The sequence below is a fragment of the Tachypleus tridentatus genome, chromosome 7, assembly GCF_004210375.1.
Source record: "Tachypleus tridentatus isolate NWPU-2018 chromosome 7, ASM421037v1, whole genome shotgun sequence".
Taxonomy (NCBI): Eukaryota; Metazoa; Arthropoda; class Merostomata; order Xiphosura; family Limulidae; genus Tachypleus; species Tachypleus tridentatus.
The window spans coordinates 131,664,634-131,679,343 of record NC_134831.1 but is presented as its reverse complement, the minus strand read 5'-3'; the positions used below and the strand labels follow the sequence as shown (position 1 = coordinate 131,679,343).

The 14,710-nt window shown below is 33.1% G+C and overlaps 1 protein-coding gene across 1 annotated transcript in view; it reads left to right on the top strand.

The window, feature by feature from the left end:
• Positions 1 to 13,999, top strand: part of LOC143257812 (neuroligin-4, X-linked-like) — a 92,987-nt gene extending 78,988 nt beyond the window's left edge. The window contains exons 4-7 of the mRNA XM_076516841.1: positions 62 to 851; positions 9,401 to 9,504; positions 11,316 to 11,797; positions 12,689 to 13,999. Coding sequence (XP_076372956.1) covers positions 62 to 851; positions 9,401 to 9,504; positions 11,316 to 11,797; positions 12,689 to 12,991 — 1,679 coding nt within the window. The 3' untranslated portion in view covers positions 12,992 to 13,999. The remainder of the gene's footprint in view (positions 1 to 61; positions 852 to 9,400; positions 9,505 to 11,315; positions 11,798 to 12,688) is intronic.
• Positions 14,000 to 14,710: the final 711 nt, after the last annotated feature.

Sequence of the window (14,710 nt, the reverse complement as noted above, 5' to 3'; positions counted from 1 at the left end):
AGATATTCAGAAGTAAACTTCAGTCTGTTATTCATTTAAAAGTTTCTCTGTAAATCTACAGGGCTGTTCCATCGTTGTATCATGCACAGCGGATCGGCGCTGAGTCCATGGGCTATAGCCAGAGAAGCTCCGAAATTTGCTCGACAACTGGCCGGTAAACTGAAGTGCCCAAACGAGAGCAACATCATGATGATAGAGTGTCTAAGAAGTCGACCCATGAAACAAATATTGAACGTTCAGTTAGATGTTCCAGACTATCTAACAGCCTTTGGACCAACCATTGACGGAGTAGTAATACCAGATGAGCCTGAGATGTTGATGAAAGATGACAACAACCTGTACAACCAATATGATCTTCTACTTGGTGTGTCTCGAATGGAATTTTATTACAAGTTTTCGGCGAATGAGGAGCGTTACGGTCTTGAGAAGAGTCGTCGAACTAAACTGTTTCGAAACTTAGTCAGGAATATATACACGTATCACTTAAAAGAAATATTCTATGTTCTGGAAAACGAATACACGGACTGGGAAAGAACGATGGAACATCCAATTAACATCCTCGAAAATACGGCACGTGCAATTAGTGACGGTCTCGTAGTTGGACCACTATTTAAAGCTGCTAAATATCGTGACAAAGGAAATAAGAAAACGTTTCTTTTCGTATTTGGTCATCAGACTGAAGACTCTGAGTTTCCCAAGAGATACGGATGCATCCATGGGGAAGACCTTCCTTACGTTTTGGGCGTCCCTTTAGTTGGGAAACTTGCACATTTTCAGCGTAACTACACGCGCTCGGAAACCTCACTGGCTCAGGCTGTCCTAATTTACTGGTACACTTTTGCTAAGAAGGGGTAAAACTACTTTATTACTATTTAGAAAATCTAGATTAATGATATTTGATATAACATGAGTGACGTCAATACGGTATATCATAATCACTCAGTGAACTCCACTTAAAGTAAATCCATAAAATTTGTTGTTAATCACATCAATGGTATTGATAACATACTTTATGGTATTGATAACATACTTTATGGTATTGATAATATACTTTATGGTATTGATAACATACTTTATGGTATTGATAACATACTTTATAGGTTATTGATAATATATTTTATGGTATTGATAACATACTTTATGGTATTGATAACATACGTTATGGTATTGATAACATACTTTATGGTATTCATAACATACGTTATGGTATTGATAACATACGTTATGGTATTGATAACATACTTTATGGTATTGATAACATACGTTATGGTATTGATAACATACTTTATGGTATTCATAACATACTTTATGGTATTGATAACATACTTTATGGTATTGATAACATACTTTATAGGTTATTGATAACATACTTTATGGTATTGATAACATACTTTATAGGTTATTGACTTGTGATATTTTAAAAGTAAAAAAAACAAAAGATATATATAAAAAGAATAACTTAGAACTTACATAAAACAACAACATTTACATGGCTAATAAGATTTTAGAATCAAACTTTAAACTCATCAAATCTTATTGCTTTTGAACCATCGGGTTTCCCCAGTAAATCAGTGGTAGGTTTACGGACTAACATTACGAAAATGTGAGGTTCGATTCCCCGACAGATTGCAAATAACCTTTCGCGTAGCTTTGCACCAAAACAACTGCAAGCTACAAAACTCCAGCTTTCAAGACATAAAGTATTGTGTATTTATTGATACGGTATTTGTTGATTTTATAATAATTTCAAAACGAAAATTTTCAATAACACGCAATCTCAGACGAATCGATATTTTTCTCCATGGAGAAGTACTTCGTGATGACGAGAAACCCAGTTGAAATAAAAACGTTTTTAAGGACGGTTGGTATGGGTATTAACCTGATGACCCAAGAAGGTCGAAACGTTGTTCTCTGCTTTATTTTATTAAAAGTGTTAACACCGATACCAGTCGTCCTGAGATACAATATCTCTTTCCAGCCCAACGTCTTATAAAATAAAAACCAATATGTATATGTTTCCTAATTTAAAAGAACGGCATATTGGAACAGATCAAAGGTCTAGAGCAGCATATGTCTTCAAGAGTAAAGACTCAATTTCCCTGCATTACAAGTTTCGTTATATAAAGTAATATCATACACTGTTCCACTGATAACTGATATATATTTCACGGTGTCCAGAAATGTGTGTTTATTTTTCGGTAAATGTTACAAAGGGAATTAACAAAAAAGTAATAAAAACATAACACAAGCGAACATACAAAATAACAATCACAAGGAATGTGCAGATCTTCAAACTTATTGGTCATTTCTAGTATGACTTTAATTGGCTTTTGGGGTTGTTGGAAGTCCTTCTATACAAAATCATACAAGACAGAGACATAATTTACATTCGCACAGAAAAAGAAATAATTAATTCAGACAAACAATTAAAAGTTTGATAGGGATTTTGTCCTACGTTCATGTTTCACCTTTCTTTGAAAATAGTTTGAAAAACCTAAACATTCTATTAATCTTCTAATTTAGTACAACATAAACTCAGTAGAAGTGTGTGAGTTCAGTAAATAGTTAATATTTTATGTGTTCCACTTTTGCTTTATTAACCACAGAGTCTCTCAGACATTATTGCAACATATTTAATCAAAGTGCCCTTTCGGGTTTTACTCCAAATGTATGCAATACACTCCCATATAGTTTCTTTAGAAGTAACCTTTGATTTGTCAAGATTTTGGTCCATGAAATCCCAGAACTGCTCAATTAGTTTAAAATCAGGAATATGTGGGAGTCATTACATCAGTTGAATGACTCAAGCAGTTTCATTCTTAGTTAATTTATGTCAGCATAGTTTGGACGAATTATTAGGGAAATTATTTTCTTGGTAATAAATTTTTTACCAATAATATACAAACCACTGGGTGTAATATAACGATTCAGTATCTGATGGTACTTGCGACGGTCTATTATTCCATCTATTTTGGAAATTTGTCCTGTTGCCCTGGCAACAAACATTCGTGAACCAGCACATTTCCTTCTTCATGCTTCATGGTAGGTGGCATGTATGAGGAAAATATATTTCACCTTCCTTCCGTCGGAATTACAAACTTGGACTCATCTGTCCATAACACCCTTTTCAAACCATCAACAGTCCAGTTTTTGTACTTTTAGTCTCTTGACAATATTTGGATATCAAAGTAAAGGTCATATATCCCATTCTCATTGAGTCTTCTGTTATTTGGTACATGGTTGTTTATCTCAAGCTTGAGATCAGTAACAGTCTTCCTTCTGTCCTGAAGGCTGTATAAACAAAGATACTTAACATGAGTATCATTGAGTTTAGGTGTTCTGCTTCTTCCCTTTCTATCTTCAAATTTACCTTTCTTGGTCTAACGATCTGACAGTATCTGGGGAGCATTTCAAGTCTGCAGCAATTTGTCAGAGAGTCCAACCAGAATCACATAAAGCTTTCATGCGACAGCTTTCTCGCCTATTGACAACTCTCTACGCCATTTTGGCCATGGTATGACAACAAACTTAATATATAGTGTTAAACATTGTTTTTAATCAATGTTTATTTGTACAGTGCTATTACATTGATTACTTCTACCATATGCTGGCTTCTCCCTACACAGGTAAAACAATGTATGGGGTACTACAACAGTTATTTCAGACCCTAAATTTGATCGGTATGTTCATTCAAGCAAAACCCTTATGGTATGCTCTTGGTACAAGTATGTGGGATTTCTGAAACTGGATAACTATTCTCACCCTGGTTCATTTAATTGTCAATAGGGATCAGTAAAGCATTACATGGTGTTGAGATTTACATTCTGTAAGGGCATCGAAGAATTATCCACATAAAATGGAAAGAAATACATAATATTCTCTTGTCGTATCATTTTTTCACTACTGTATGTCAGTAACTAGCTCAAATAGCAATCGGAGAGGAAAAAATGCTCTAACTCGTTCAAAATTGTACACTGATACAACTTTAAAGGGGCTAGTTTCTCCCAAGGCAAACCGGACACAGGGTAAAAAGGTTGACATGTGCTTACGATCTTTTGAGAATTGATTAACGTGAATGTCATGCAACACCAAAACCTATGCAGAGAAACTGGAAGGACCTTATTGAATATATATATTTTTAAAGCTTTCAGTGCTGACAAACGAATGGAAAACATTTTCCACGAAAATGACAAACAAGTTGAGATAAATCTTGTCTTTTATTTTGTTTGTTTTGTTTTTTAATTTCGCGCAAAGCTACACGACGGCTATCTAAGCTAGCCGTCCCTAATTCAACAGTGTAAGAGTAGAGGGAAGGCAGCTAGTCATCACCATCCTCCGCCAAATTTTGGGTTACTCTTTTACCAACGAATAGTGGGATTGAACGTCACATTATAACGCCTCCGCGACTGAATAAGCAAGCATGTTTGGTGCGACCGATATTCTAGCCCGCTACCTTCAGATTACGAGTCAAACGCCTTAACCCACCTGGCCATGCTGATGTTTTAGCTTACGTCTTTTCCAGGAGTTTATGGTACCACAGGCTACCTAAATATATCCGATTATTTTAAACAAGTGATGAAATAGTGAAATTGGCATATTTTAGTCATTACAACAATAACACATTACTACAGATAATGCTCCTACATTAACAATCACTATATTACTAAAATACATGACTTATGGTAATGTTAAGGTTAAGCCTAGTGCTTAAGTACTCAATATTCGTAAAAGTATTATGTTCACAGATCTGATATGTGGAATAATAGGTGTAACAGTAAAATAAAAGTGACAAGAGACGGCGTTAATCTCAAGGTAAGAAATAAAACACGTTATTTAGTTTTAAAGACAAATATGGTTTATATTGTAATATTGTGTTTAGTAGTTAAGGTTGGATTACATTAAGATGAAATAAATAATAAAAATAAACTTTAAAAGAGACCAGAAACTAAATTACGTACAGTCAATGCGTTTGAAAGTGCTAAGACTGTGACAATAATTGTGTAACATACCTTGAATCTCTCGAATCAGAGACTAAACCTCTTTTTTCGTAGTTTGAGGCAAATATGATCAGGAATATAAAAAAAAAACACATTATATTCACAATACACACTTTTTTTGCAAACTGATCAACAAAAACACAGAACTTGAATAGCCATGTTCGGAATGAGAGTCCTGAGGTTGTTCTCTGTGAACAAATAACGTAGAACACAGTTTAACTATCCATGAAAAAAAAAGAAATGTATTCTTTGTCCGATCAGTCTAATGAACATAATTCCTCAACCAGATTTAACCTGTTTCAAAAATATAACAGGAAATTTTATAAGCCTTGTAAATATGTTATATAAGAGACTAAGATATGTTCAGTTTTCAATATTACATTGTTTTAGTGTGAAAAATAGTAAATTGTTGTCGGTCATATCTTATAAAGAAAAGAAAGTCATATTTTTACAGCAATACCTAGCATATTACTAATACACACGTCACTTACTAAACTATATGTATCCTTATTTATTCTAAACAAATCAGATGTTACTGATATTTTGAGAAAAGACACACTAAAACTATTTACTATTTTTTTCTCATTCTTTTTTCAGGTTCCAAATGTTTAGACATATAGCAAGTTATTGTTATCCACGTAAAATAACGGATTGTTGGAAATGGTGCTAGTATTTCACCTGGATTATTTTGGTCGTAATTTCATACTTTATAATAGAGAAACTTTGTTTTACAAGAGCCAAGCACAGTTCTTAATGTTTTCAGTAAATACTGTGGTTTTAATATTTGTGCTTTCTATTAAATCATTCATTAAACAACCCTTAACTGTGTTACTGCGTGAAAGCTAAACAGCGGTTTCATGAAGAGTCGTGGTCTTTAATAGCAGATATTGAGGAACGACCCCCCAATATTCAGATCACGTAAAACCATAGGATAATAACAACAACAGACAAAAAGAGCATATGTCTGTTGGTAAAAAAAAAAGGACTTAAGACACTGTTGCTAACGAAGGCGTGATGGAATATTTGGTCGAGCTTAATGGTAGAAATACTAATGAAACCTTAAAGTGTATTATACGACGTTTTATTGAATGTCTAGTAAATAAAGAACCACAAATCTGAATCATCAAAGTACGTTATGGCTGAATATTACTTTCACTTCAATGTCTACCCATAAACATTTGTTTTAGTAAAATGTTTCACAGTTCCATTGTTTACACTAATTTACACTGAAGTCTTTTCTTCTTTAATAATTTCGGCCCGGCATGGCCAAGCGTGTTAAGGCGTGCGATTCGTAATCGGAGGATTGTGGGTTCGCATCCCCGTCGCGCCAAACATGCTCACCCTTTCAGCCGTGGGGGCGTTATAATGTGACGGTTAATCCCACTATTCGTTGGTAAAAGAGTAGCCCAAGAGTTGGCGGTGGGTGGTGATGACTAGCTGCCTTCCCTTTAGTCTTACACTGCTAAATTAGGGACGGCTAGCGCAGATAGCCCTCAAGTAGCTTTGTGCGAAATTCAAAAAAAAACAAACAATTCTATCACGCTCATACATGTGTTTAGTCATGTAATATTTTAAAATATTTTCGCCTACTTATATAATAAAAACATATTTCTCACCTCTTATATACCAAACGTTTGTAAAAAATAAAATAAAAATAAAGTTTTTAATATGTTTTGTTTTAACTTAACAATAGTTCTGCGTAACGCAATTCTGTTGTAAGTAAAACAATGATTAGGTTCGTGAAACTAACTATAACAGTATATGATGCACAAACATGTCAAACAAAAATGACACACTTGATATGATTTCGAATGCACGATTTATGTACCATTAAAATTAAAATAATTGAAAGTATTAGTTATTAATCACGTACTAGTTGTTTGTAATACTTGAATAATTGATGTAATATACGTATAAATTTCAGTGTCGTGCGTAGAGAAACCTATAGGAATGTGCAGTTTATTGTACAATCACGTCCCTATTAGCTTTATAATATCAAGTAACGAGAGAGAGAAATAAGCCCAGTTTGCAAGGTTCTCATGAATATCTGTCATGTAATACGCTCGGGTTTTTAACCAAAATATACATCTTATAGATGGCGGATTAAACAGACAAAACCAGACAACTTTGCTCTATAGCATTATTAACATTATTCACACTTGAGTCTACTAAACCGTGTAACCTTTCTATAATATAATGGTAATAATCAGGAAGTTAAAAAGAAAGAAAGAAAAGAAACGGACTGAAATTATTCAAGGAAAGTTAAAGACCGTAATTAGCAAGTTTTCAAAAATACACCGCTAATAATTTTGCGAAGTTCGTTCAAAGGAATTGGTAACAACCAGCCTAGAAACCAGATCTCAAAAAGTGCATGAAAGTAAAATAATAATTCATATTATAAGATACATAATGTGTTCCGAAAAGTGTATCCAGAAGAAATGGACCGAGAGTTAAGTAATAAACTCTATAACAGTTGTACTAACCATGAAAATAAGGTTATTTCTCTATTTTTCTATCTCTCTTTTTCTTTTTATCTTGAATGGAACAAGTTGTTAATGAAATGAAAAAAAAAAAAAACGTTTGTGATGTATGCATAGGATACAGTGTCTTGTGATTTTTCTTGTAACTACTTAATCATATTCGTCTGTACAAGCCAAACAAATTTATTTTCTTAACGTCACAGATCTTAAGGCTTCCTTCAGTTATAATCACTACATAATGACGAGATGTCTGTCACATGTAGCTTACTGTTTGTTTGTAGCTAAACACAAAGCTACATAACGGGCTATCAGCTCTCTGTCCATGACGGGTATCGAAACCTATATTCTAGTGTTGTAAGTCTGAAGAAATACTACTGTGCCACTGAAGGGGAAGGGTTAGTAACTTTCTTTATTAAGCACAAAGCTGTACATTGGGCCATTTTTACACTGTCTAATGCACGTATCGAAACACGATATTGGCATTTTACGTCCTCCGATGGCTCAGGGAAAGGTAAGAAAAAATAAACTTCAAAAATACAGTTTTCAATGTTGTAAAATTAAAATGTTTAACATAGGTAGAGTAAATATCCCACTCAAGGCCAAACCATTTGTAATTACATGTTCAGTTTTAATATTTTTTCCTTCGGAGCTGTTAGTTTTGTTTAGTTCGTTCATGAAATGTGAACAAAAGAAACACTATTCCACGTTTTAAACGTCCAAAACCCACAAGTATTTATGTTAACAGTGCACAAATTAACTGATGTGTATTTGATTATATGTGAAGGCGTATTTTAAGAAGTCTTAAAAGACATTTCATATCTTTGTGTGAAACACTGTGAATTTATAAATATCAAATTAATATTACCTGAAGCAACTTCTAACCATATTCTTAACCACAGCTCGATCCAGTATTTGTTAGAAATAAAATAATAAAACAACAACAACAAAACTGTCTAATAGTTTTTGTTCTCGTTTGAATAGTGTTAATGCATTTGCTAATGTTAGGTATATTATAAAAGTACCACCTTTAGCTTCAAATTGAATCAACAATATGTACAATACATATGAAGTGAAATGTCCGTGTAAACTGTAATTCTTATGGGTGAATCTGTATCTAGGAAATTGATACGTTATAATATATAGGTTATAATATATGAATCACACTAATAATCACTTTTGTACTGCTATGTAGAGAACTTATTATAAGTAAAAACTTAGGACTATTTATTACTTGTCTCACGTTATAATATATGAATTACATTAATAACTGCTCTTGTACTGCTATGTAGGAAACTTAGTAAAAACTGAGAACTATTTATTACTTGTCTCACGTTATAATATATGAATCATATTAATAACTACGCTTACTGCTTATGATCACAGCCATAATTTATAAGTATTTAACTGAGTAAGGAAGGGAAATTATATGTTTTTTGTTTTTCTATTTGTATATATACTTCAAATAATTATAACTGTAATCTATGTGTTATTTATTACGTGAAAAATGGAAGATGGTAGTTACGCTCGCTAAGTGCTGTTGTTGTGGTTTTTTGTCTGTTTCTGTAACTTGTGTGTTTCAAACAATTCTTACCTTTGTAATAATATTTGAACTCTAACCATACTTCCTAATGTATGGATTTGGACAGCTAAGACTAAAGATTATGAGCTGGAAAATGCTCTATTTTCTCCTATTTTTACGATTTGTAAAATAATCTCGCTTTACAGTGATGTTCAAATATATTACAGGTTGAATAAATCGTAACGGAAATCCTTAGTGCTAAAGAACTTGTTTATTCTTGTATGTCATAATTTGTTTGTTTTGTTTTCATGGAAAAACGTTTGTTACGAATCAGTAGAATGTTAAAAGGTCTCTTAGGGGAATTCAAAATTCTTGCTAACAAGGTATCTTCTCTGATTTCTTAGCAATCCCAATATTCAAGATGACAAAAAAGATAAGTTTAAGAGTCGGTTCGAGAGTATAGAGTGGCCAGCCTTTGAAAACGTTTATCAAAAATATTTAAGTCTGGGTACGTAAGTTATTTCACTGTTCATACAGCCTTTATTAGCATATTTCCTACGAAAGTTACGATTACTAACATTGATATATGAAGTCTTAATCACTGAACCAGATTAACATTGCGAGAGCTCAACCATGAACAAGTGACACAAAAAAATTTGTAACATTACTTTTAAATTTTGTTTTCCTTTATTGATGATTAACTGCAGTTCGTTCTAATTTTTGGATTTTTTTTTTATTTAAATGTAACTGGTTGAATACGTACGACTTTTTATGAAGATGTAAATGTTTATGTGTTCTTTAAGATTTTTCAATTAATTAAATAAAACTGAGGAGTATTGATTTACGACTAAATGACAGAAATTAGATTAATTTTATTAGACAACAAAGAGTTCAACAATGAAACATAGCAATTGCATTTCATGATAATATTGTTTGATCTTAGCATTTGTGCATTTGAACGCAATATTTCGTTTTAAACATCTGTAATTAATTAAATAAGGTCCCGAAACAAAGAATTACAAATCAGAAAACCTCAAATGTTTATTAACACGACATTAACACAGAGGCAGAAATAATAATGAATCTTGATCTTAAAATGTAAAAAAAAATAATATGTTTAATTTCATTCTAGGAAGTATAGTATGAAAACAAAACTTAATATATAGTCTTAAACTGTTTTGGTGAAGGTTCATTTGTGGAGTGGTATTTAATTGATTTCTCCTACCATATGCCAGTACCATATATACCAGTACCATATGCTTGCTTTTTGCTAGCTTTTTTCTATATAGTTAAAACACTGCGTGGGGTACTAGGACAGTCATTTCAAACCCTAAATTTGATCAGAATGTTCATTCATAGGTATTCTCACCTTGGATCTGTAAAGCATTCTGTAGTGTTGAGATTTACATTGTGTAATGGCATGAAAGATTTTAGTCCTATAAAATGCAAAGAATGACAAAATATTCCCTTGTCCTAACACTTTTGTATAGTGCTGCACCTAAATCTGAAAAGGCGAAAATGTTCCCTATGTAAGCGAACCATTATATTCCTTTTAAGGTTGATTTTTAATATGATACTTTAAATTGAAAGAAAAGTGTCATTATATCACAATATATGTTTAAAAAATGCAACTAGATATCATTCATAATAAAATAATGTATAAATATAATAATATATATATACAAGTGGATTGAATTACAGTCTGATAGGCAGTATAAAACATATGTATTTCACATTTATATAGATACTACATATAATAATTGCGTTTGAATAATCAACACTTGTACAATCATTGAAGTCAAATAAATGGATAAAATACTATGTGTTCTGTACACAATGAAGTAATATTTGTTGAAGCCGTCAAGAGCTTCCATTTACAAAAAGCAACACGTGTTTCGACATCACTTTTAATTATGTTTTTGTTTGTTTATTTAGAATTAAGCACAAAGCTACGCAATGGGCTTTCTGTGTTCTGCCCACCACGGGGATCGAAACCCGGTTTTTAGTGCGTATGTCAGCAGACGTTTCACTGGGGGGGCTTTTAATTATGTATAGGAAAACGTTGTATTACAATTATTTGATCGATTTTCAATAGTAATTACGTTTTAAAATCTGCTACAGAAACTCTGTAATTCCTACACGAATTTTATTTTTCAGAAACTCTCATTAAACATTTAAGTCAAGTAGATATAATTCTGTAATGATAACTTAATAAATGATTCCATTTTTAATTGTTAACGACAATGTAATTATGAAGGCTATAATTGACTGTTTTACAAAAGTGTAATAACACATTACACCGTCAATTTGTTTTCCTAGGAACCAAGCCGAAAGTCCGTGATCATTATCGTGCTCATCAACTGTCTTTCTGGAACAATCTAATCCCTAAGCTCCACAGAAGTGGATCCGGATCCCCTCCTCATCACAGTTTTTTTAAAGGCACATACAGATACGATGAAGTTGCAGTCTCAACCCCTTACTTAGCAGCATCAACTTCTAAAGCTAACGTTATCTCTACTGAAGATAGCACTGCTTCTTCAGCTACAAACACCAATGTGCTTTATGTTACATCTAATGGCCCATCGACCACTTCTCTCGCAACGACTGTTCCTGGAATGTCCCTAAACTATTCTACTGGCTCAGCGCACGTGTTTGAACAAAGTAGTTATTCAACAACACTCAGCGTCACCGTTGCAGTTGGTTGTTCTCTGCTCATTCTCAACATTCTGGTTTTTACTGGATTGTTTTACCAAAAAGACAAGAACAGACTTAACGTCACGCTTCACAAAAACAACTACAAGGTATAAGATAAAATACTTCTATAGTATTAGGAATCTTGCTACTTTAAAATACTGAAGTCGTAGACTGTTTAGTTATTAAATCACTAGACTGTTAAATTCCTTTGAAAAATGCTATTTCTTTCATTAGGGTATGGACTGGGAATACTTATATTTTACGTATTGTGATATCAAAACCCAGTGACTGAAAATAACTAAACCAGTTAATAATTCTGTATCCATAATTCACCTGATTCTCTGTTGCATAGTTAAACAATCCATTGGAAGGTTTCAGTCATACCAACGGAAGTGACATCACAAACTGTATTTCCTTCACATAAGTTTAAGCTGAATTTTTAAATAATATTGAATGGCTTCCTAATCACAAAATTAAACCTGTCACTTAATAATAATAGAAACGATAAAACAGTTATTTTACGTAATCAACCAATATCTGACTCGTAGAATCAATTATATCATCTAACAACCTGTCTAACCCATATGTTTGTAACGTATGTTCAAATACCCCCCGCAGCTTTTTTAGTTATAACTTCAGTTATGCCATCAACTACTACCTTAAGATGTTCTTGAGATAGTATGCTCTAAATGTTAAAATCAAAATAAATATAAATGATGAATTTTTACTGTATTCTCTTTTTCAAAATACTGTGTGTCTTCTTTATTTGAATTCCCTTCTCAAAACAACTCCGACATAAAACTTTATGTTTCAGTAAACGTTAATTTGTCAGTTTAGAATTTTTCTACGTTTCAACTACAGAAAGTGTAATATCTTTTTTTCTTAGAGTTTAGGTGTATGGTAATATGTAGTTTTGATAATGATATTGATATATTTGGGGGGGGAGGCTTAGAATTCTGTTTATGTTTGTGATGTCAGCCAATTTGAATTTTAAACAGCTCAAGATGGTGAAAGAATTCGACAACACTGCAAGTTTTCAAACTAAACAAGTGTCCCGTGTTCTTCCCTTATCATTGTCCGATCAAGAACTTCCTCCTCATGGCCTTCCTTTATCTTTGTCCAGTCAAGAAATCCCTTCACCTCCTCCTATGCCGCTACTTACACCCCCAAAGATACCTCTAAAGCTAATCTACACCACTCTTGAAGAGAAGCCATTATTCGAAACTCCAGCTTTGCTACATCGTTCTTGTCACAGGATGGCGCCACCTTCAAGATATGTTTCTGAAGAAATGAGAGTATGAAACATCCCAAACGATAGATTATAATCAACTGCCCAAGTGTTAAAAAAAAACCTGTGGGATGAGCTTCTGTGAGCTGAATTTTTGTGAGAGAGGACTAGACGTGAATTAAATTTTATTTGTTTCAAAAGTTTATTTATTCAAAGTTAGCATTTACTATTTACTAGTCATAGCTCAGACAACAAAATATCACAAAGCTACTCTGATTATCAGTGTCTTTAAGTGTTAATTAATGCGGCCAAAATATATTAAATGACTTTAGTCGAGTCGTAAAAAAAAAAGTGTAGACATGGGTTGACATTATTATTTTTGAATCACGTTACACGTAAAAATCTACAAGTATGTTATTGGAAAGAAAAAATTCGGAGTTTCTACAAAGGATACGTTGATGAGCTGTTTCTTCCGGCCATTAAAACGCAAACGCAAACTAACGTGGCAGGGGTTTAGTTTAGAGAGAGAGAAATAGTAGGAATTCTCTCTCCAACTGGGGTGTTCAGGAACGTTGTGGTTCCTCTTCCTCCCCTTTCGTGAAAGATTATTAGGTTTAGTTTTATTTATTTATTTATTAAATAATTTTTTACTCTTTTTTAAAAGTAACACACGCTTCTTATATATATGTATGTATGTATGTGTTCAGAATGATTCATACCAAACGTTTCTTGAGTGCCATTCTTATACACTAGCATTTCTATCTTACATAAAAGCACAAAATCTAATCGTCTCTCTGTTTAACAGATTCCACACGGAATAATCCACATGTAAACGATGTTACGATTTCAAATAAAATATCGTGTTACTTTTGTCTCCACAGTTCTAGTTGATTATTCTTATTAAAACAAAAATGTCGTATACGCATTTACAAGAAGCGACCATTCGCAAGGCTGTAGATAACCATTTCAAATCTGTCTGTTAGTCCGTGTTCCAACCACTTCCATGCATATCAATAAGAATATGCTTATTTAGTGCCCTGTAGTGTTTTTTATGATGAATAACTATTCTAATGTCTACGAAAATATATTTTTTTCCCGAAACGAATCTTTTTATTAGTTTGTTTGTTTTTAATTTCTCGCAAAGCTACTCGAGGGCTATCTGCGCTAGCCGTCCCTAATTTAGCAGTGTAAGAATAGAGAGAAGGCAGCTAGTCATCACCACCCACCGCCAACTCTTGGGCTACTCTTTTACCAACGAATAGTGGGATTGACCATCACATTATAACACTCACACGGCTGAAAAATGAGCATGTTTGATGTGACGGGGATTCAAACCCGCGACCCTCAGATTACGAGTCGCACGCCTTAACCCACCTGGCCATGTCGGGTTCTTTTTTTTTTTATTAGTTCAAGCAAAACGATTATTTCTACCTTCTCTATAGTGACAGCATGCTTGTAATTGAAGGCCGTATTTGAAATGAGATTGACAAACAATTATGCTTGGAAACGACCTTAAAGGTTAAGTATGAAAGTTATTGTTCAAATGCACAACGAATATTTAATAGGATTTCAACCGATTTGATCGCACTTTCAACAACACATTCGGAATTCTAAATTTATAGTCATTTTTTGCTACCTAGTGCCGAGACTTTTCTGTTTCTTTCCACTGAAGATAATGGCTGTAAAAAAACGTTATTTTAGTCAATAAAGAATTTTCCTAGAGAGGTTTTCTATCTCAAGGGAACTTGTAGTTTCTGCCTTTGTACTGAAAATTTGAGAATTTATTGCGAGA